Raw genomic sequence first — 24,693 nt, forward strand, 5'->3', positions numbered from 1 at the left:
ATGCGCGTGCCTTTAATTACGTTAGCTCGGGTGTCGCGCAGCTTCGCCGCTTCGAGATGCGCTCCACGAGACGTGTCAATGACCTGGAGCATCAGAACATGTCTCGCCAGACGACATCTCCTGCTGTGAGATTGTGACGTATTCTATATCGATTCAATTACATTGGTATCTTCTCTGATTTTCAGAAGGAACAGACCACCGACAACAAACAGAGGACGTCGGCGAGCTCGACTTACAACACTTTCCCGGATGACCTATACTTGGATGATCAGGACGCCTTAGAGGGTTCCGGCCGAGGTGGCAGCGACAATCGCGACGACCTCGAAGCTTCGGGTAGCGGCCTTGGCCCTGACGACGAGGACGGAGAAGACGATCGCGGTATGATATCCGATATTTCTCTCTAGATAAATTTTTACCAGACGATCTCGATTGATCAATGAATCTCTTTCACTTCTTCTTTCACTTCTCTAATGAAGGAACGATTAAATGCTATATACAATTTTTATGCAATGTTTGTCGGGCCGGGGATCTGTTTCTCAATAATAATTTTATCTTGACGTACATATTTATATTTCGTGCGGATTTTTTATTCAATATTCGGTTGGTTGTAAAAAATGCCAATTGCAAAACTAAAAATATAACAATATCATGGGCGTATGAAAATACAAAGGTAACGGCGTCGGCGGAAGAATTTTTCGAAAAATTGAAAAATGGACGATATCGGCGTGCATTCATCGCCGGTACAGATCGTTTCTCATCCCCAATCAGCGGTGATTGGGAAATTTCATTTTCAGCTTTCACGAACGCACTAGTTAAAACGTTGAAAAAAAGTTTCTCGCAGATCTGTGATCTAATCTGTAGAAGATATCAATTCTAATGTATTCATCCGTAACTTTGTTGCAGAGTTTACTGGTAATAATGGATTAGAAGTTCCGAGCAAGCCGACCGAAGCGAGACCTCCATACGTCATCGATGAGACAAATGTCAAGACTAAACAACATGTAAGCGTGAGATGTTCCTGGAATTACATAATTTTACAAAATCTTTTTTTTTTCTTCAATTTCGCGCATTTAGAGCATTCTTACCAACATACATTCCACGTTTAACAAATTTCTACTTTCTATTTCCGTTTTTCATTCACGAATATATTCTGCACGTGCCGTGAAAATGTGAAAATTATTGCGGACGGTAATTAACCTGCTAATATAAATCGTTGGATTTGTTGTCGTGCGAAAATAGCACGGCTTAAGATGAAATTATAATAAAAAAAAAGGAAATTACATTTCATTTCATAAATTGCACCAGTATATTATATTTTCGCGACGTTTTACGATATTACGCTTGATACTTCTTGCACAGCCGTGCAATCTAATTTGCCCGATTAGAGTGCTGACGCGACACTTCCCGCTCTGAACGGATTACTACATTTTTGTTCAATGACACGCGTGCTTCTTCTCTCGCATGGGGTCGCGAATTAAACGGATTAAAGTGATCGAGCCGTATCCAATTTCTAGACGACCATTGAAACCGTGAACCGGCCCAGCAACGAGGTCAACATAGGCGAGCCCTCAGGCACGGATGACGATCACAACACCGACGATATCCACGAGGTCTATATCATGAATCCAAAACCTGGAGATCGTGCCAGCTCGTTCTTTGCGCAGCCAGGCGTGCTAGCCGGTGAGTGGAAAAATGACAAAGCTTTCCTAACTCGAAAGTATATCACGAGGATCGAAATAGATTATATCTTGCATCTATTTAAATATAATATCGATCATGATTTAGTTCGATCTGTGATTTTACAAAGCGTGATGATTATTAACGCACATGTCGATCAAAAGATTCTTCGCAAGAAAAGTTTTCAAAACTTTTTTATACGAAAATGAATGTAAGATATCTCGATTGTATTTCCAGCTGTGATCGGCGGCGCAGTAGTGGGCCTCCTCTGCGCGATACTGGTGGTCATGTTCATCGTGTACCGGATGCGCAAGAAGGACGAGGGTTCGTATGCCCTGGACGAGCCAAGGAGATCGCCCGCGGCGCAGGCCTTCCCTAAGCCGGGCGCGCCTCATCACAATCGAGAGTTCTACGCTTGAGGTGATGGCGGTGCGATGGCGACTTCGCCGATTCCTCTCGCGATCTCACGATGCCAAGCCGAGTAAAAACCCACCGACGATCAACGCTCGCTTTTGGAATCCCGCTGGTCGATGGTGAAACAATTACTACGGCGAACCGCATGGCACGCGCTCATTATAGACTCTCTCCCAAAAACGCAAAGTTTTACCCGAGGAACGTCGCTCAGAATGTCGGCCGATTTTCGATTTTACAATTTCTCTTGACTCTAGGAAACTGTATTTTCTTACGCGCTGTATTTCATCGTGTTCAAAAAAAGATGTACGCGAGTAAGAGATTTTGAGACAAGAGACGAATTTGCGGCTTTCGGCTGATAGACCGTTCACCGAACGTCGAACTTTTCCAGCTTGACGCTCCGATCACTTCGCCCTTCACAATCCTACATATACCTTCCTTTTCGTTGTCCTGACTTTAATCGCATTCGCTGATCTTTGGAAAGATCCTCTTCGGAGTGTAATCATCCTGGCTGGTGACTGAAGCGACGGACAATGAACGACGAGACTATGGCACATATAGGTATACACCGTCGGCGAGATTGCACCAATTCCAAGATGCATTTACAAACATATTTAAAGAACGTGTGTGTGTGTGTGTTTGTGTGTGTGTATGTGTTGTGTGTGTGTGTATATATATATATATATAAATATATAAAATATATATATACATATATACACGCGTATGTATACATATGTATACATGTACAGGACTGAAAGCGTGAAAATTCGTGGGCGATAAACGCCGCTGCTATGTCGTTAATCATTCTGTCTCCCGGTGGAAGGAGGGAAGGGAAGAAGGATCGTTGCGGCGTCGTGATTTCTCTCCGACAGCAAGAGCAGCGAGTTAAACTGCAACCTCGTTCGCGCGTCGCAGCTATTACTTATTCTTTGTTTTTTTTTTAATTTACGATATTTACTTCTTTGATACGAGCATTTAATACTGAGTTCGACGAAGATTTAGGTCTTTTATTGCATGTTTCACGTTCCGATAGAGGCGAAAACGGTGAGAATCGTCGACCATATTGATCGATTGCAGAGAGGATAAAAAGGGCGCCTATATTAAGAATATGTGTTAAGCATTAATCGTAGCGCGACCGCATTGACCCACATCATGTATTCCGAGGAAGACAAAAAATTTTATGTTGCATTTCTAGAAATTATGTAAGTTGCATAAAATGATTTATAATTTATTTGGTCGATCGGTCGCAGATATTGTACATATCTTTATAAAAAAATAGTTATTATTTCTAACATATATAAGATTTTATACGTATTTTCTCCGCGCAGCTTCTCTCTTTGTTTCGTTGTATCCCAGATCATATTCTGAAGAATCTCACATTTTTAAGATAAGATTAAATGGGAATAGAAAACATATGTAAGCTTGCTCGTAGTTGAATTATTTTATTGCTTCGATAACTGCTTCATGTAATGTAAATCATGTTTAATATATCAAGAATTTATGTATAAATACTGAAATTCATAATAATTGTGAATCTCATGTTTCACGTATTCGTCAGGCAAGTTGTATTGGGATCCTTGCTGTATGAATGGCCAATTTACAATTAGCAAATAAAAATAAACCAATAAATTTTCAATTAGCGTGCCATATCTTTTTGATAACGCGAAACGGTAGCTATGCGTGTGTGTTACCAATACCGCGATCGACGTTTCCATCTTCCAAATCATGTTTTATTTTCATGTTTTATTTTTTATAAAAATGCAGTTCTTAAAACATAAAGGAATCCATATGTAAAGATTGAATCTTTTTCATTTCTCTGATGCTCGGGTGCATCGGACGAATAGAAATAATTCGTAAAGTTTACTAAATCATGTTTTGCACGGCAATGGGATGTCATGGGACATCCTCCTTCCACCTGCGAGATAAAACATCCCATTTTTATTATTCGAATCGACTCTGATGCTGATAAAAAAAAATCTTTGATACATCCGTTGATACATCTAGGGTCTATTTTGTCTCAAAGATTCTAATGAAAAGTCACGTTGCCATAAAGTGAAAGACGGATGCTGCGTTTGACAGATACAAGTACCCACGATAAAAGTACCCATGAAAAAAGAAGAAATATATTCCTCTTTATTCCAAGAGCGGTATGAGTATAGCGCGCACGCCTTAGTACGACAGAAATGATGACATAATGCTGTATTAGAAAGCGAAAGGGAACACGCTAAAAGCGATACAAATGCGTATATATTTGTTCGTATCGGAATTTTTTCCCATGGCGACATTCGTCACGCGATCGATCTGTATCGCGGAGTCCACCTATTTATTAACATTTTTTTTCCTCCACTTCACTCCTAGTGGTGTTTTCTTGGCCGTTTTTATCTTTCTGTCGTCCCCATTTATTTTCCATAATTTCTTGTCAATCTCACACCGATCCTCGAATCTCTTTTTTCCTTCCCGACAGTACGTGAGCGTCGTCTTTTCGCAGAATCCGATCCGTCGCAGAAAATCGGACTTGGAGTAATTAAAAGTATATCATGCCGATACTGCCATATGTACTACGTAAGGAACAGCGATTTGGTACGAAACTCACGAATCCGCCTTAATCACGTTGTTTGCCTCCTCATGGCACTCTCAACTTCATCATCCTGTTAAGGTTTGACCTTTCCGTTTCTCTCTTGAGCTGATTCGTGCTTTTTACGTCCGGATATGCTGATCATGATGATGATGATTATTATTATTATGAAATGTATAGAGTCTACTAAACGCCTTATTTATTTTATTATCAAGACTAATGTACTCCCTCTCATCCATGACGAAATTTTGTCGCTTCAATTTATCTTTGTTAATCGTGCAGTGTTGCTTTGACACAATTTCTCTTTGATATATCATGACACAATTTTATTTACTTGCATTTCAATTGATTGAAGATTATTTGTATACATATAAACGCGGAGCCTCAAAATATTTATTTGCGTTTTCGCAAACAACTCAATTTTACTAAATTTAATGAATTCTCTTTCACAGAATCTCCTTTTAATGTATCTAAATTTGGAATGGTATACATAGAAAATCAACCAATAAGGATAATAATGATAAGAACATTAGTAACGATAGTTAGATATAATGCCGATTATGATCAAAGATGTACTCCTACTCCTTTTTGTAACTCATTAAGCCGATATTTCATCATTATATTATTCTTCATTTTAATTTTCATCTTTTCTAATGTGGATCGATTAAATTCCTCCAATACTTCACACGATATTCTTCAATCAATCTACAACTTTCTAAAAATACCGCAAGTGTTATGAAATGCTTTTATCTATAATATTCCTGTTTTTTTTTAATCATCTTTTTAATCTCTTCTTCGAAAATTCTTATCTCGTGTGAAGTAAACGAGGAAAGACCTAGAAATTGGGGGCTCGTAATCTTTATTAATAATCGTACATGATATATAGATGAAATTGTTCGTTAGATAGTAATTAATTGACCTTGTGGTGTCGCTCGCCTTAGCTTTTGCTAGCTTACGCTTCACCACACGGCCAGTTAATATCTGAGAGAAATTAAGCGAAGAGGGGGAGAAAAATAATAATTGTAATGAAATCATATTTTATAAGAAGACGTAATTCCGTAAGAACACTATAGCAATGAGAAGTTTATCTAATACTAATAGGCAAAGCCCATAGGCCAGGTGGACGAATGAAAAATAATTTTAAAAGTGGATTAATTTTAATAATAACGATAATATTAATAATGTTATTTTGTAAGTGTAAGTACTGTCATCCCATCGCTCCTTTCCTTCTCTCCTGCTCCTGCTCCTCTCTTTCCTAACTATATTACATATATGTGTATATATCTCCGTCTATGCACGAACCCACAAAATACGTATATACATGTATATGTACTTATATATATATATATATATATACATATATATATATATAAATATAAATATATAGATATATTATATACTCGCTCGCGCAACTGCGATAAAACGCATTTTTTCGGTTTTTCTCATTAAAGTGTTTTATATATCATTCTCCTATATATTGTCTTTTTGAAATTTGAAATCGACTTCCTGCCACACACATATATACATATATAAAATCGCAACGATGACGAGTTAGTAAATTCCGAATGCAAAAAATTAGAATATCCGTATTATCGTTGTTGCGGACATTAAAGTAAATATTACGTTATTCTTAATTAACGGAAATTAATAATTGCACTATATTAGTATAACAAACAATAATGTATGTCGTCGCTCCTATTCTGTAAATAAATACTATACCGTCTAAGGAAACGCATTGGAAACTTCTTTGAGATGTGACGAACATCTCTTCCATTTCATATGATTATAGAGTTTAGGGATTCGTAGAACCATACACTGAAATAACGAAGAAAAATTATTTGCACTTTATTTGTATATCAAAATATAGTATGTATTTTACATTAAATTGCCTCGAAGATAAATCTGTAAATACATACTAGAACATTTAACTGTAAAAATTATATTTTTTATTAATATTATTTTATTTGTAAAACAATACTTTGCGTGTGCCTTTATTTCACATGTACAATATTTATATTTTATAAATATCACTATCAAAAATATCAATCATTTTTTTTTTTAAATTGGTTCATGAATGTAGAAAATACTTTATACGTAATGCATAAAATAATCGCATAATGTTAATACAGATACTGATAAATGTATAATAGATAAATACTTCCGTCAATTTCATAACGTTTCCATTAAATTGCGTCATATAAAAATGTCCTTTAACAGATGTTTTAACATGGAACACCGACGTATATAGGATGATTCTTAATTATATAGCAATACTTCAAAGAGTGAATATAAAAATTTCATATGAAAATAGGCTTGTTTAAGTTTCATTTTTTTGAGTTTTAATAAATCAAAGAAAATATTTAAAGTGTGCGTATATGTAAAACTCAAAAATGTATCGAATAAAGAGAATGATAATGCCTATGATAGCCGACACAGTTGATCATGTATAATCTAATATTTATATGTCAATCAGTAATTACGAATTTTCGATCCTAAATTTGGATCATCCCCAATGTGTTATTAACAATTATCGGAGTCGAAATGTCTGTATATATAATTACTGATTGACATATAAATATTGGATTATACACGATTAACTGTGTCGGCTCTCATTGACATTATCATTCCCCTTGTTCGATTTAATCTTTGGAAGCTTTTTTTAGTATTAATTATTGTCAAAAATGTGTACTCGTATATTCTTTACTTGCTTTATTCTAAATTCATACGTGAAGTATTGACATACAATTATGGCATACAAGAGACATATCCCCCTCTCCCCCTCCTGTATATATACAATTCATCCATAATAATGTATTGTACGACAGTTACTAATATTATGATAAAAAAGTGAACGAAATATTTTTGTCTATACTTAAAGCTCCTATTTTTTCACTACAGAATTAATATGTGAATCTTTTTTCTTGCATTTTTTTCTTACGTTCGATAATATGAATTGCTAAAATATATCTGATCTTATTTTTACTTACTTCTATATTAGTGAATATAATAATGTTCAGTCTAAGTGTGTTTGTAATTTACAGCTATTTATCCAGAAATTGAAAAAAAATTCTATATATTTTAATAATTATTGAATGTGATATGCGAAAAGATTAATTCATTTCTATTTATACAGAATGTCCCAAAAAGATCGGGACATGAATATCTCGAAACATATAAGTTTTACAGAAAAATGTATCAGACAAAAGTTGTAGGATTTAAAAATATCTATTTTTTAAATAATATTTTGACGTTACAACTCAATATAACTGCTGAAATGAAAAAGAAAAGAAGAATTTTAAAATACAGAAGATTTATTGCAGCATTTGCAATTGTAATGATCAGTATGATCTGCATTGGAAATTATGAATTAATTTTATGCTTTTTAGTCATTTTGGCAATTTTTTTCATTTTTGGCAAACTTATTAAAATTTTTTTAATGATAATTAATCTTATCTATGATAATAAACTTTAGCTATTTGTGATAAAAAAAGTGTGACTATAAATTACTTTTAAGGAAAGGTTTAAGGTATTTATGGAAGGATTGGTTAACACTCTCCTGATTTAAAGGACTTTTCATTGCCTCATCAAAGAGACGCTGATATACATTGCCGTCATATGCGCCAAGCGCGGATGCGAGGATCTCGTCGCGAATATTGAATCCATCGACAATACCAACAGCATTTGGACGAATTGCAGCGAGCATCTCTTCGAAACGTGCTTGAAGTGCCGGAACATCTTCGTTATTTAGACAGGAAAACTGTAATTATAAAATAATTTATAATCATATTAATGAAGTGATTCGATCACTTTATCGAAATTACGATAATAATTTAAGTTTTAGATGTAATACTAACACGAAGAAAATCTCCAAGACGTTGTAATACCCAATATATCGAGTACAATTCGCAAAGTTGCATCAAAACCTCGCGAAGCTGCTTGGATACAGATGTCAATTCTCTGACATTTTCAACAAATCTCATTACTAAGAAAGCACGGCAATGAGATTCCGCACAATGTGCTAATTCAATGCTAGTTTTATTCCATGCATCTTCTGGTGACGTACCACTACGTATTCTGCGGTCCATGTTTTCCGTTGCCAAACGAATTTTGCTATAAAATACAAATTGTAGATTGCGATAATACAATGCTGTTCTTCCGTTCATAAGTTTTCATAAATATCGATTTTGTACAGTAAGTCAAGTAAGATCGTGTTCGGCCTTACTCAAAACTAATAAAAGATATCGCTCTAAATCTATCATGAATCCATAGAGGGCATTTCTTCCTTGATGCACTATCAAGGAAGATTTAGTTGTCATTGAACTTTCTTAAGAGAATCACATTAAGCGCCATGAGTACCAAATACGCATCACGCTATGAAAAAGCTGTGTTCCTCTGCACTCACCCAAAAATTTCACAATTAGCGGCTGCTAAATATATGAAAAAGTCGAAATCATTCGTACAGAAGTGCGATATAATGTGGCAAAAAATGTCGATGATTTACCGGAATGTGACTCGATATGCAAAGGACAAAAAAAGACGATAAAAAAATCTGTTTTCGCGGAATCCTGACTTAATAATTCTGCATCAAAGACAAGCAAAATTAAAATAGAAAGGTTTAGATATATCGTACGAAACTATTCGAATCTCAAGACTAATAACATGAAATGATGCAACATCAGGCTGGTCGACCACGCTCTTACTTACTGTACATATATATATGTTTCCTTTATATATTTCCTATATATATATATATTTACCCTGCGGCAACTGCTTGGTGCGCTTGCACAATACATGATAAAGTATTTTTCCAAGGATGCTGCTTTACTCCACGTGAAAGAACAGCTAAATATCCGACAGTCGGCGGAAGCGGTTCGCCGCCAATAGCTTGTCTCCAAGCTTTCACCAGATATCTAGCCGTTTGTAATAACAGAACCGTGTTTTCGCCTTCATAAGTGCAAGTAGCAGTCACTAAACCATAAGTCGCCGGCAAGTTGCTCGCATCCATATAACCGTGCCCACCACATGCCAATCGTAATTGCTCAATACCAGTAGCTCCGTCTGATGATGCAACTGCCTTTAGACAACATGCCAGGGCATGTAGCTGAAAGAATTTTATTTTTCCAACAATAACGACAATTATTTAAATTCTAAATAAATGGAGTACATAGAGTCTGAGACTATCATCTTCTATATATATTTCTATTTTTATAATAACGTATCTAGTACACCTCAGGTAGTCTTTCCAGTTCTCCTTGATCTAATTCAGCTGTCACATTATTATACATCTCCCAAATCCAATCGGCGCACATTCGAAACGCGAAACATGCAGCAAGATTGGGAAACAATTTATATTGTTGAGTAACATAATCCATAATTTGTGATTCCGGTTCGCTGAAACAAATTTAAAAAAAATTTTTTAATGCATTTTGAATTCTGAATATTATTTTAATCTAATTATTATTAACTAGTTTTTAATCTAGTTGAAAAATAAAAGGTATTAAAGTATTTTTAATAAAATATGACTTGTATATTTTATAATTTAATGTCTTCATTATGCACTTCGCGTCAAACTACATGTCCAACAGCATAAAATAGTCTAAAAGATGTAATAAGTTTTTTTTAAACTAATCATCGATATCGCGTCAATAATTTATTTTTTATTACGTACTCAGGTTTTATCTGACTCTGACGTCTCACTGCGCTGTATCTGATAGCTATCGTTACTGCCTTCGACAAGTAATTAGAGATATCGCGTACTAATACTACTCGAACGAACATCATAGTACCGTACGTAAGTTTATCACTAGGCGCTTTCACATAAGTTCCATCCTCCAGCACCTAAAAATTCGGATGATTAGAACTTTAAACTTTCCTGTTAGACTTTTCCTTAAATAATCAATCGTAAATGTTTTGTCCTCTCTTTTTCCTCATTACCTGAGAATTTTTCATCAGCATGTGCTCGCGCGGTATTCTAACATTCTCGAAACCGAGAAAGCCATTATTAGTTGCATTCATTCCTAATTTGGTGCCAATTTCACCGATCTTTATACCTGAAGATAAATATGTATTCTTTAACATAAGTTTCTTTGTCGTTTGTAATATTTGGTAAAAAAATTAAGTTTACTCGTAAAATGTGTTTATTTCACATACCTGGTAACGGTTCATGAGTGTTCTCATCTCTAAGTTGCACAATAAAGGCATGAATGCCTCTGCACTCTCCTTTCGTATATAATTGTGCAACGACAATTGCATAATTCGCGGTATGACCCACTGAAAGTATTTTATTTCTATAAACCTTGAGAGTGATCTGATTGTACCTATGTTCATTTGAACAAAAAATATACTTACAACCACCAGGCCACCACTTGTATGATGTCAAAGTCGGGCTATTTAATACAAATTCTTTAGTCTCAGGGTCATAGGTCGCTGTAGTTTCTAAACCTCTAATAAATGTGCCATGACCAAGCTCCGTCTAAAAACACATGATTTTATTATTCTACAAATTACACGGTTTTTAAAAATATATATATATATTAAATAATAAATAATGATAAATTTATTATTAAATAAGAAACGTTTAGTAAGAAACATACTTGGGCATAAGTACCAATGATATTACAGCTCCAAGCCCTAGATATCCAATATCCTTGTTGTTCAACAGTGCCTTGTCCCATAATAGCAGGTATAAACATCACATAGTGCAGTGTCAATGGATTACCATCCTTCAGTATCGCTGAGCCTAACATGCCTCCTAAAATTTGTCTACAGAGCACCACAGATGCTTTTGTCAAATGACATTTTTTTTTAGATTTGTAAAAGTTTACGTTTAGTAAATATTTTTCTTCGCGTAGAACATTAAACTTCGAATTAAATTAAATATTATTTCGAATAAATAATAATAATAATTTTATAAATAATATAATTTACTTAAAGTAAATGATATTTTCATCACAAAACATTAAAAACTTCGACTTGAATATATTATATTTTATATAAGGTGTATCTTAAGTATGCTTAAAGATTTTAAGGAGTGATTGCTCACACAAGTTCAAAATTAAAACTTCGTATGACGATTTGTCGGAAGCGGCTTAATTTCAAAGATACAAGCTATAATAGATGTAGTTGAAAAAAAAAAAAATTTTTTTTTCCAAAAATTTCAAAAACCGTTCGAATTATCTTTATTCAATTAGAGGCGAATCTAAGGATAAGCATGACTCCCTTTTTTACGAAAAAAAACTGGGTACGTCATTAATTTTTTAAAGTTTGAAATTTTTAAGTTTGAAATCATCGTTTTATTTGATTATCAGTTACAATAAACTGAAAATTAAATTCTTGTATATACCATCTCCATTCAGAATGCTTAACATCTTATAGAAATCAGTGCGAAATTATTCGAAATACGCCCGGAATCTTCTGTCGGGTGCGTCAATCGATACGAAGAAGAACGGATGTTTGCACTATGACACAAAGTGATTCTTCACTTTCAACATTTGCTTTAGAATTTAATTTTTCGCTTTTTTATTATAACTGATCAAATAAAACTATTTTGTTCATCTACAACCTATGAATTTTAATTTTTTTTTTTCTCGAAAATAACTCATTCTATCGAAAATATTAAAGAGAGCTTTTTTCTGTGAATTTATTCCATTTATTATATAAAAATTTCAAATTTCAAAAAATCAACGATGTACCAATTTTTTTCGTAAAAAAGGGGGGTCTTGCTTATCCTTAGGTACGTCCCTGATTGAATAAAAAGATAATGTGTAGTCCCAAAAGATAAGCTTTCATGCCCATTAAACATATCAAGAGACACGGTACTGTCTCGCGCCAAGTGAACGCGCAGTGCGAAACCGCTCCATGTCTTTACACGAGTCAACGAGTTGCAAACATTCGAGATTATCGGTTTTTCAATAAAGGCTGGACTGATCGACTTCTGAGTATAAGCTCAATCAATAGTCGAATTATGTAATAAATATTTAAATTAAAAATAATAATAGACTCTCAACAATAAACAATAGACAAAAATAGGCCAATGAGAGTACAAACGTAGATCATAAGGATACAATAAATAAAAAGATACAATTTTAAACTAATTATAGATAATTATATATAAAATTAAGAATTTATAAAACTACTGCGTACAAGTATTCGAACGTTTCGACTTCCTTTGTAGTCATCAGTGAACATAGATCGAGTAACGATTCACATTCCTCGTGGAATAATAAAAATCTATTTAAACTCTGAATTAACATAATGTCAATGATATCTCGATCCATTATCGATATGCAGACGTTCTGTTTTATTTATTTTTTCTTTCTTTTTTGTCGACATGTTTCTCATTGCAATGTTGTTATTTCGATACTTTAATGGATTCCACTTGTTATTTCGATACTTTAATGGATTCTACTTTGTTTCTTGCAATCCACGAATGATTGGCCATTTTATTACTCCGCGAGGAATGTATTGTCCCAACTCGTTTCTACGAACGGAGATACTCGTGAAATCTGAAATGTCAAATTTTTATGTAAGATCATGTAAGTAAGGTGTAGTATTGCGCATTGGCAGCACTTTTGCTGCGGTTAAATCAATCAGTAAACGATCCATTTTGCAGGTGCTCACTTTAAAATGAAATTTGATTATAAGCAATAAGAATACATGAATTATGTAAAAATTTTAATATACATATATTTATGAAATATTATCATTGCAAATGAATTTCGTTTTTTTTTTTCGTAATTATAGATGACAATAAAAATTTCATAAATTACAATAATTAAATGAAATACGTAATTTTATAATTACTTCGTAATTACATAATTCACGAAACTTTTGACTTGTACATAGAATAAACAATTACGTTAATAGTATTAACTATTATTAAATGTACTGGATAAAAGAAAACTCAAAATCTAAAAGTATTTACTGATAAATAAACAATTTAAGGTATATTTACAAAATATTAAGTGTAACAGCTAGAAAGAAGGAAATAGAAATTTAATAAATAAAATAATGACAATTAAACTCACATAACCCAACTAGGGCAAGAAAAATGGAATAAATGAATAAACAAATAAATTTACGTAACTAAATTAAGAGGGGAGATAACTTTAATAAATAAATAAAGTAACTAACAAACAATCAATCTCGTCTAACAGGTCAGAGAAAAGGAGTTCAATATATAAAAACTGTAATGATAATTAAACCTGCCAAATCAGAATTTGTAATCAATTATCCTATCTTGTTTAAATTAAATACATTTAATTGTTTATTAGTTTATTTATTTATAAAAATAATAATAAAATAACGATATAAATTTTAAATATAAACTTTATTGAGTATTTATTTAATTTATATTTTTGCGGGTTTTTTCCCGATTTTTGAAAGATAAATAAAATCAAAACACAATTTTTTCTGCACAACTACTCTAGTTCAATCAGATATACATATGTAACGGATGTCGTATTGTTTGCAAAATAGATCGCGCGCTGATTGGCTCAGAAACTGAATGAGTGCGCAGCATCGGGAATGCCTTGCTTTTTATGCCATGTATAAGATATGTCGTCATCTTTTCCTTTTCATATTTTCGACAGTAGACTCATTATTGCGAGTCTCTCATTTATCGATTTACCTATGGTTTCATTAGCACTGTATATCGACAGTGAAATTAAATTGCTACGTAATTTACAGGATAATAATTAATAATAAATTTTAATTAATATTAGGTCGATAAATAATTAGTAATTCGACGCATTGCGCGGATAAATGAAACCAGTAAGATTTGTCGAGAATTAATTTCTTATTATAATTTCCTATTCAACAATATTAATATTAATATTAATATAATGTAGTTGTTACATATAATAACATGTTTCAAAAGCTATAGTGAGTGTCTAGGTGTCAAGGAAATGAGTATCTATATAGATGTTCGCTAATTTTAGACATTATGGCATTTCAGAGATAAGTTTTCCTTTTCCCAAAAGTTTCACGAATTGCACTAAATAAAAAACAATTGGTTTGTGGATTTTCATTACATTTTTCAAGTGTTAAAGTCTATATTAATTATATAAATTCTAGAATAATTCTTCGATTTCTTCTGGTAGATCATCGGGATTGTCTATACGGATTGCGGTCATCGCGCGATTTCTCATCACGATACCTCATCGCGATATTTCATTGTGATATCTTATCGCGATAGTTCTCGTTAATATACATATACTACAAAATTGTATGATAATTTTACCTTAAAAAAAAAAGATGCCAAGTGTGCTCCTCTTAGAAAAAAATTACTTTTTATTTCAAATCTATTGCAAGGCTATTTTCCAACTATAAAAGTACATACATAATGATTTTTTTTTAATATGTAAAATATTTAAATTGCGCCAATTATAAAAACAAAAAATACATTATTATATGTATAACATTACCTAGCGTTTCAACGAAATGTATATTTTCTGTTTACAATTGGCGCAATTTAAAGATTTCACATATTTAAAAAAAAAATTATTATTATAGAATAAAATAGAATTTATTATACTTCAGCATAAAAATTATCATTATATACTTTCATAGTTTGAATAATAGGTAGTCATTTTTTTTCAAGAAACGTACATACAAACGTATCAAATTACATCAAAATAATTCGAATGGTTTTTGAAATTTTTAGAAAAAACGATATTTTTTTCCAACTTTGACACCTTGTATCTTTGAAATTAAGCCGTTTTCGATAAATCGTCATATGAAGTTTTAATCTTGAATTTGTGTAAGCAATCACCCTTTAAAATCTTTTAGTATACTTAGGATATATCCTGTATACACCATTTTTTCACAATGACTTTAAAATACTATACTATTTATTACATGTCGAAATATCTTACGAGAAAACGTCCATGCTGCCTTTCCCCGAGTCATGTAATTGTTGCACTTTCTGTAACACTCGACATCCTTTCATTATTGCCTCTTCATAAATTTCCTTATGACTTTTGTATTTTGCAGGAATTCTGTCATGCAGAATTGGATCACTTAGAAAGAAATCTTCTGCAAATAATAAACTCGAATCACTTTAAAGTATATGTATAATTTAACAAATTTTTGTATTCACAATTGCAAATAAGCTCAGACAGCAATACGAGCTATATAAGTCCAATCAATATGTTTAAATAGGGAGTTTGCATAAAGTTTGAAAAATATTACATTTTGTAATTTATATATATATATATATATATATATATATATATATAATATATATATATATATATATATATATATCTTTAACTGCAATTTTTTTATAATTTTTTTCTCTTTGAATCATGTTCAAATGAATCTTTTTGAGCCATAATCCCATCAAGTTTATTAAGACTGAAAAAAGATCAAGAATTTTAGCGATATTCTTAAACTTTTTATAAACAAATGATAAGAATGATAAAATAAATGATGATGTTTTTTTCTTTATTTTTTTTTTCTATTTGAATATCTTTCTTTTTATTTGATTGTCTCATTTAAATAAAGATCTAAGTCAGTATTTAATAGTATCAAAAATAAACTTGATGAGATAGTCATTCAAAACCAACTTTAAGGCTTTCAAAAATTCATTTTTAGGAACAAGAAATTAGGAATTTTAGGCTACAAGATCGCGAGATGAAATGCCACCTTTCATTTACACTTTTCAAAGCTAAATCTACGGGTACGTTAGTGTACAGTGCCACATCCAATGAGATTAACGAAAAATTTTCATCAAGAGAATTTTTCATTGTGCTCCATTAAGATTTTCTACTTGTTTGTAACTATTTTGTATGTGACTAAATGGTTTAGGAATATTATCTGATGTAAAAAGGAGACTAACGTATATAATGTGCTATCATTTGATGAAACAATAATTCTCATTGGATAACCAATTTTATGAATTTTAGGAGCTCCATAGCCGTTCGGCAAAATCCCATCAGTACAAGGAATTATTTTTGTTGTAAAAATCATTTTGATATACAGTTCGTAGCAGGAATGCCTGGGGTTCGATTTTAGGGATCCACGTTTTGTTTTTAGTTATTTTTACATTCATGACTGTTAAAATCTGATCAGACCAGATGTTACATTAGCGATTATAAATACATGATATCGTAATATTTGTGAATTGTGTTTTGACAGCCGGCTGATGTAATCTCAGTTTTAATCAGTGAAATATATATATATATATATATATATATATATCTCCCTCTATATTAAATAACCTAGGGCTCAGTAAAATAATTTTGATTATGTAAAATAACTTTGATATGACTTATTTAAAATAAAAAATAAAAAATAAGTTTTAGAAAGTTATTTAAAATATAAAATCGTAGAAGTCAGTAAAGTAATTAATATGACAGTAACTGATATGACTTATTTGAAATAAAAAAATATAAAATAGATTTATTTAAAATATTAAATAAAAAATCACAAGAAATTATTTAAAATATAAAATAAGAAATAGCACCTAAAAATACATTAATTTATTTAAAATATAGAATAACTTTTATTCAAAATAAAAAAATAATTTATCTTTTATTTTAAATAAGTTTTCGAAATTCTTATTTTCTTATTTTAAATAAGACAATTTCTTATTTTAAATAAGAAATTAATTTCAAAAACTTATTTAAAATATAAAAGAAATTGTACTTTAAATAAACGTTTCAAATAGTAAATACAAAATATTTTAATGATTTTGTTTATTTAAATGTATTAGGTGTTGGAATTAATTCGTAGCGTTTTTTAATGAAAGAATGTTATTTATTTCACATGAGCATTAAAAAATACATTAATGAAAGTACTTCCCATCACTTGTAAAACGCTACGAATTAATTCCAACACCTAATATGAATATACATTTGTAAGTATAACGTTTCAGTTTTCTTATAACTATAGCCTATAATTAATATTTAATAGTATAATTAATATTTAATAGTAATTCTTCGCGAACAGGTGGAAAATTGAAACATGGATCATATTTGAGTATATCTTGTACTCCACATGTGCTATACTTCATCATAAATACTATAATTTAATTACTCTCTCATCGTCACTTTTAACAATATTTCACAATAGGTCAGAAGAAGTTATTTAAAATAATAAATATTAAATAACGTTTGAAATTTTTTTTTATTTAAAATACACATTTTAAATAAATTTATTTGAGATAAGATCGAGTCCTGTAACCTAGTGATTAGATTGAAGACATTTTAATATTTCTCCATCCGGATTTTAAAGATCCACGTTTCATTCATAGTTATTTTTACATTCATGTTTATTAATAAAATCTATGACCGAATATTAATAAACATGAATGTAAAAATAACTATGAATGAAACGTGGATCTTTAAAATCGAATCCCAGACATTCCTGTTACGGGCTGTAGATATTATATAAAATTACATTTTTTTGCTCTCTCTCTTTAATTAAAACAATTATAAAAATATTAATAATATTCATGTAAAAGTACCAACAAAACTTTAAACGTAAACAAAAACATTGAATGTCAAATGTAAAGGTATTTTGGGATTTTGTAAAATTATTTGACATCTAAAATTATTTTAAAATTATAATTCATAATTAATAAAAAATGTTTATAACCTTACATTAATAAAAGTTATTATTAGTTATTTATTAGAATAATTTGCTTTTTCAATTTTCAAATATTAAAGTAACTGAACAAGCTAAAGCAAAAACAATCAGATAATCAGTTCATAAATCAATCAGATAATCAAGATATATATTATTAGATATAAAGAGGAAAGAACAGTTTATACATTATCAATTCAGTTAATGTTTAACTTTTGTACTAAAAAAGATTCATTGTAAGTTGATAATTTCATATTTTTTCTTTTGCAAAAAGAATCCGATCGATGGCTAAAATCTCTTGAATGTTGTCGAGGATCATGACTTAGATAACATTTGTCAAGATCATTGCAAATTGTTCCTCTTATTTTTATTTTCGTACTAAAAATTCATTTCTAAAAAATAAAAATAAAAAATAAAATCTATAAAAATAAAAATAAAAAGTATAACCTCCAATGACTTTGAACTTGATAAATTATTCAGAATATGATTCTGAACAACATTTAAGAAGTTTTAATCGTCGGTTGGGCACCATGCGTAATGCTAATGCCTGCGATGTTGTAACTTGCAAGCCTTATAATTCGAAAAGTACTTAATGAAAATGAATTTAATCATAGTGTTTTAGAAAGCTCTCAAGGTAAGCTACAAGAATACGTAATGAAAAATGGGGAGTTCTGTTTAAAAAATACAAAGTAATCTTGCCCTGATCTTGACGACGCCACCCAAAATCAAACCAATCTTATGTCTCCTTCAAAGTCCCAAAACTTTTGTCTGAAACATTTTTAAAATGCTCTGTTCAAGAGATATTTGAGGTGATCGATTAAAATGAGACACTCTGTATGTGTACACACGCACGCACGCACGCACAAATTTTTATCTTGGATTTATTTTTACTTTGTCATTTTTTAAAGTCACAAATGACTGTTCTAGAAAGATATGTAAACGACTGTTTATTAAATTATTATTTTTATTTTATATATAAAAATTTAGTTTTTTTTTAAACTATTGCTCTCAAATATTTTAACTTTCTGATGCTGCACATTCAAAGCATTCTACGCGTTGAATTATTTCTTTTTCTTCGTCGACAATATTTATTATAGTATAATCTTTTTGTTGAACTCGGTATTCAGGGCAGATTCTTTCTTGTACAAATAGAACTTTCTCGTTTGACGCTAAATATACTCCCAAACCATAAATACAATTATTTGTAAATTCATTGAATCGACTGTAATGAAACCTGAATCTAGTTGATTTGGCATTTTATTTTAATATTCTTAATTTATAAAGAGATTTTTAAGAAGAAAATTTTAAGATTTCGCTTTAGCCTTCCAGCGTAAGCAAATGGTTGCAGATGACTTACTGCAGTGTGACGTTACGTACTTGTTAGCCAATCAAAATTGTTTTCTCAAATTTCAAATATCATTAAATTTTATTTTAGTATTTTAGTACCTACTTATTTTGCTAAAAATTACAAATTTTATTATACATAAATTTATAATAATGCATATTTCCATAATAAACAAAAAAAAATATATTATTTGCAAACTCCCTATAATAATCAAATTGAATAATTAAATTAAACAACTTTAAAAATGATTAAATCAAATTAAATTAGGTTTCTATATAAACAGCTATTTCTTTTTAGTTATGAAAGCATTAATTTGCATAAATTAACATTAATTATTAGGATTAGCGAAGGATAGATGGAAGCAACTTTTACTTCGATTCACAATTTAGATGTTTTCAATGATGACAATCAATTTCCGCAAGTTATAATTTTAGATAATTTATGTCAGTATCAATATAATAATAATAGATATATAATAATAATAGATATATAATAAAAAGTCTAAAGTGAATATATCAATATGAGATACAATATTTAATCTCATGTTGAACCGAGTAGTTACGCATGTATTTATGCAAAAAATGTATGCTTTTATGTAATAATGCATACATTTATCACTCTTATAAATATTTTAAAATATCGTATTTTACAAATATTTACTGTAAAGATTTACTTATCATAGTTCTTACATCTTTAAATATAATTAGTGGTAAAATTAGTGGTTTTAATCTCAAACAATATACTTTAACGTTTTATAAATAATAATATAAATATATTATAAATGCGTAAAAAAATAAAAGGTTTATTTGAATGTTCATGCAAAATAATATAAAATATCATCAAAATTAATACACGATAAGATCATATCATTTATAATTAATATCCTTGAAGTGTATTCTCTCGTGTTTATACACAAAAAATTATATATATATCTATTCCACAAATTGATTGACGCAAATAATAATTGATAATAATTGACACAAATATATTTTAAAAATGTACATAATAATTTTTATATAATCCTTTGTTTTTCACTTTTTCGCTACTCTGATGAAAATTTGTCGGAATTTTTCCAATAATTTTTTAGAATTTTTATATAATTTTATAATAATTTGCTCACATATTTTATACGAATTGGAACACTTCTCAGAAAATCTACATCTTTTCTCAGAATTTTTCATACTTATGTATTAATTATGAAATATCATAAGATTTTTAAGATTTTTATAAGTATAATTTCTGATAAAATATTATAAAATCTAAAAAATTTAAAAATATTTTTCAAAAATTATGGGACGAGATACTTCAGAATATTATATTTCAGAATTCACTTGTATGAAAAATTCTGAGAGAAGATGTAAACTTTCCGGATATTTCTGAGCATTTCTGAAAAATATTTCAATTCGTATAAAAATTATGAGAAAAATTTTCACCAGGGTATACATAGAAGAAAGCCCCCTATTATAAGTTAGGCACCGAATATGAGATAGCGGCGTTTCTGCTAAACTAATAAACGTTATCTCTTGGTTCTATCATAAATTTATTGCTCTTGGATTAAAATCTATTTAATAGAAAATTCATTATTAAATCATGCCTGTAGTCATTGTAAAACAAGATCTTAGAATTTGGATGTCTTCCATCAAGTTTCATTGAGATGAGCCTTTAAACCTTGTTTATTACTTAATAAATAAATATTTGGCAATAGATTCTTCATGTAGTGATAGAATAAAGTCGTTATGTACTAATAGAAAAATACGGGATAATTTGAATTGTATTTAATTACAGAAGTTAGATTTGATGATCCATAAAGGATCGTAAAACCATAAAGCGTGGAAATCGTAAATATGAGATACTAGGATATTTCTAATATGAAATAATCCATACTCTTATGTTATAATGAAAATCATTGCTAAAGTATAAATGTTATCGTACAATAATCAAAAAGACAACCGGAATGAACGTCGAATGCTTATTTCTCCGATGCGTCATTCCAACTACCTGAAGACGAATTCTGAATATAAACCATTGCATTCTCATTTTTCGCATATACTGGCTGTTTGTTTGTATTTTAGAAACATTAAATAAAGTTTTTTAATTGCAATACTGATATACTTTGCGTTTTATTATCGATTTCTCGGGGCATCTCATATTAAGAGCACAATTTTTTGACTTTGCGATTTGCTCACTTTTTATATTTCTTTAATTTTCAAAAAAAATAGTATTTGAATTAAATTTTATATTACATTATCTTAAAGCTTATTAAATTCCCTTTAAAATGACCTATTATTTTTTTAAATTCTACTTATAGACTTTTAGTATTTACCCAAAATGAACTCGGTCTCATAATAGAGACCTTTCTTCTATGTATATATATATATATATATATATATATATATATATATAATATATATATATATATATTTCTTTTTAATACAATATTAAAATAATTTTATATGCTATTGAACTCGAATATGTCTAAAAATAAATTAATGTAATCGAAGCTAATAAATAACTTTTGATTACAACTGAAACAATACAAAAACAATTATAAGTTAAATTAAAAACAGTTATGTACGTTTACCTTGACATAAATGATATAAGAAAAAGAATATAAGATGTAATATTAAAAGATGTAATACTAAAGTCCATCGAATAAAGTACACAGAAAGATTAAATATTAAAAATGGAACGAATAAAAACTGAATTTCTTATTTACTTGATAAATATTTTATAATGAGATTAATTCTGCCTAAAGTGTACATATATATATGCAAAACCATATTAAGTGAGTGAAATCATAGAAGACAAGGTAATTGCTGGAAAATATAGAACGGTGAGAAAGTTCTTGTTGATGACGAAGTAATAACCAAATGCTATAACCAAATGTTAAAAACGTATGTTACTAATATAATTAAATGTTTTCTTAGCGATTTACTGTTCATCGTATCTACGGCATTTGCAAAGTAAATATATTTATGAATTAAAAAACTTTGATAAAAAAACAAATGCTAAATCATGCAGAAGTCATTACAAGTTATTAAGGTCTGATTGCACCAACGTTACTTCAAGCAAGATTTATTATCATATACATGAAATATAGAAAAGGTAAATATTCGAAAATTATTCATATTTTTCGAATTTTTATACCTTATTTAGACAGTCATTAACATGAAATATACATATATCTCTACCTTAATAATTTTATATTTAGAGTAATTAGAGGAATCACATTATGTAAAAAAATTTTATTTTAAATAATGACGATAATTTTTATATAATCTTAAAATCACATTCTTTCAAATATTAATTTTATCTTTATTTGCAACTTCTCAAGTTATATACAATTTTTATATAAAATATTTTCCTTTAAAATCCATTTTTCAAGAGATATTTGAGATCATCATTTAAAATGGACCTTATATATTTATAAAATTAAATATATTTGAATATATTATATACATGGGCAAACATTTGTGACACTATATGCAATATCAATGGAAAAATAATTGTTTAATAAATCAATTACGGTATATTAAAATCGATATATTATGAAAACTGTTGTTAATTGTTAGAAATTTACATCGAACTTATTTACGTAATAAATTAACATTGAAGTTTTATATTCAAAGTAAATAAAGATTTTATTAATAGATACAATGTTTAATCAGAATAAACTCAAGAATGAACATTTTGCAAATTCCGAGGTATGATAAAATCAGTATTTATCTACAATCTGATGACGAGTTTTAGATAATTTCACATATCAATATAAAGGAAAAATCTTATTTAAATCCTATCCTAATTTATATCTCGTATCTTTACATACGTGGTGAGCTCATCACAAGGCCAACCGGAAAAAGGGAAGATCGCTAAAGGATGAAATCCGATTCCACCTCTTTCATTTATTCACACACGTGCATACTAAATTTAACTCGATCGCAATTACTATTTTTTTTACAATTCGACATTAATATTATTAAGAATAATATTACGCAAAAAAAGAATAATTCATTCGTGTGGTCGATTACGAGAAATCAAAAGAGTACTAAGTAATGAAGTATAAACTTTCACGCCTTTCACACTTCTACATGTACTATTTTCTCAATGTATTTCCTAGAAAATATCATAGAAAGTTGTAAATCTTTCTATTCGTTATAAACATTATGTTATAAATATATGTAGTCATTCGCGTTTTAAAAGTATTATTCCTTCGCAATTTGCATACATACAATTCTTTTTCCCATTTCCATTTACAATCAAGTTGCACGTATTTATCTTCCTTATTTTCTTTTTTCTATGGAAAATAATAAGTATTCAGAATGCTTGCAACAAATCACAAATAAATCCAAGAATAAGTGTAATATAAATCTAACTTGCGTAAGATAAATTATAAATCACGAAACAGAGGATGTGATGTGTAAGTTCTAGCACTTTATCACAAAAAATGAAAAATATATACATATAATAGCTGATAAACAGAAATGATTAATAGTTCAACGGTTGGGCGTTAACGAGAATTATATCTTCATCTTTCCTTATCATTACGAGAATTGTTATTTCATAACAATTCTCGTAATGATAAGGAAAGATGAAGATATACGTCATGTAATGCATGTATATATATATATGCACATGATCAACGCGTGAGAATTAATCAGCGAGATTAAACAAGACGACGAACCTAGTTCATGCCGATGCAACGTCTTCGCCTTACTACCATCCCAGAAATTCGTGAGCTCCATGGGATCGAAATTGCATCTCTCGCGTTCGCGCCGCAAATCCATGTTTATCGTCGTCATTATTAGCTGATTATAAGAAAATACACAGCAGAGCATCTGCCAGTACGACTGTTATTCGCGCGACTGTCCCACGCGATCACTGGCGATCACTGGCGATCTCGTTGCGCTTACAATTGATAACAAACGCACCACTAACTTAACCGTTTACCGCACCTAACTAACGGACATGCCTGAATGACGGCAACTGGCAGGCCGTGACTCACCACTGGAGCAAATACAGCAGTGCGACTCTCTGTCGCTCTTCTGTCGCAGTGTGTTGGCGCTTTTGATGAATGTATCCAAAACGGAGAACGCATGCG

The 24,693-nt window shown here is 30.2% G+C and overlaps 2 protein-coding genes across 4 annotated transcripts in view; one reads left to right on the plus strand and one right to left on the minus strand.

Annotated features, from left to right (window-relative positions):
• The window catches only part of Sdc (Syndecan), a 74,507-nt gene extending 68,844 nt beyond the window's left edge, over window positions 1-5,663 (plus strand). Inside the window, exons 2-5 of the mRNA XM_011052477.2 lie at window positions 186-378; window positions 904-1,001; window positions 1,515-1,680; window positions 1,915-5,663. Coding sequence (XP_011050779.1) covers window positions 186-378; window positions 904-1,001; window positions 1,515-1,680; window positions 1,915-2,096 — 639 coding nt within the window. The 3' untranslated portion in view covers window positions 2,097-5,663. The remainder of the gene's footprint in view (window positions 1-185; window positions 379-903; window positions 1,002-1,514; window positions 1,681-1,914) is intronic.
• Window positions 5,664-6,484: 821 nt separating this feature from the next.
• Window positions 6,485-24,657, minus strand: LOC105143907 (acyl-CoA oxidase 1). 3 transcript variants are annotated; one of them, XM_087414860.1, is made up of 12 exons: window positions 24,277-24,352; window positions 18,950-19,018; window positions 15,538-15,697; window positions 11,257-11,425; window positions 11,012-11,135; window positions 10,814-10,933; window positions 10,598-10,713; window positions 10,332-10,501; window positions 9,892-10,054; window positions 9,421-9,764; window positions 8,518-8,773; window positions 6,485-8,420 (listed from the first exon to the last, which is right to left on the minus strand). In XM_087414860.1, the coding sequence occupies exons 3-12, from the start codon at window positions 15,609-15,611 to the stop codon at window positions 8,160-8,162; spliced, it is 1,797 nt and encodes a 598-aa protein (XP_087270986.1). In that variant the 5' UTR covers window positions 15,612-15,697; window positions 18,950-19,018; window positions 24,277-24,352; the 3' UTR covers window positions 6,485-8,159. The 3 variants fall into 3 exon arrangements, with proteins under 3 accessions (XP_087270986.1, XP_011050778.1, XP_087270987.1); XM_011052476.2 differs by lacking the exon at window positions 18,950-19,018 and having other exon boundaries at window positions 24,277-24,657; XM_087414861.1 differs by lacking the exons at window positions 18,950-19,018; window positions 24,277-24,352 and adding an exon at window positions 24,598-24,616.
• Window positions 24,658-24,693: the final 36 nt, after the last annotated feature.

This window comes from Acromyrmex echinatior, chromosome 16 (assembly GCF_024713525.1).
Source record: "Acromyrmex echinatior isolate Ae372 chromosome 16, ASM2471352v2, whole genome shotgun sequence".
NCBI classification, from domain to species: domain Eukaryota; kingdom Metazoa; phylum Arthropoda; class Insecta; order Hymenoptera; family Formicidae; genus Acromyrmex; species Acromyrmex echinatior.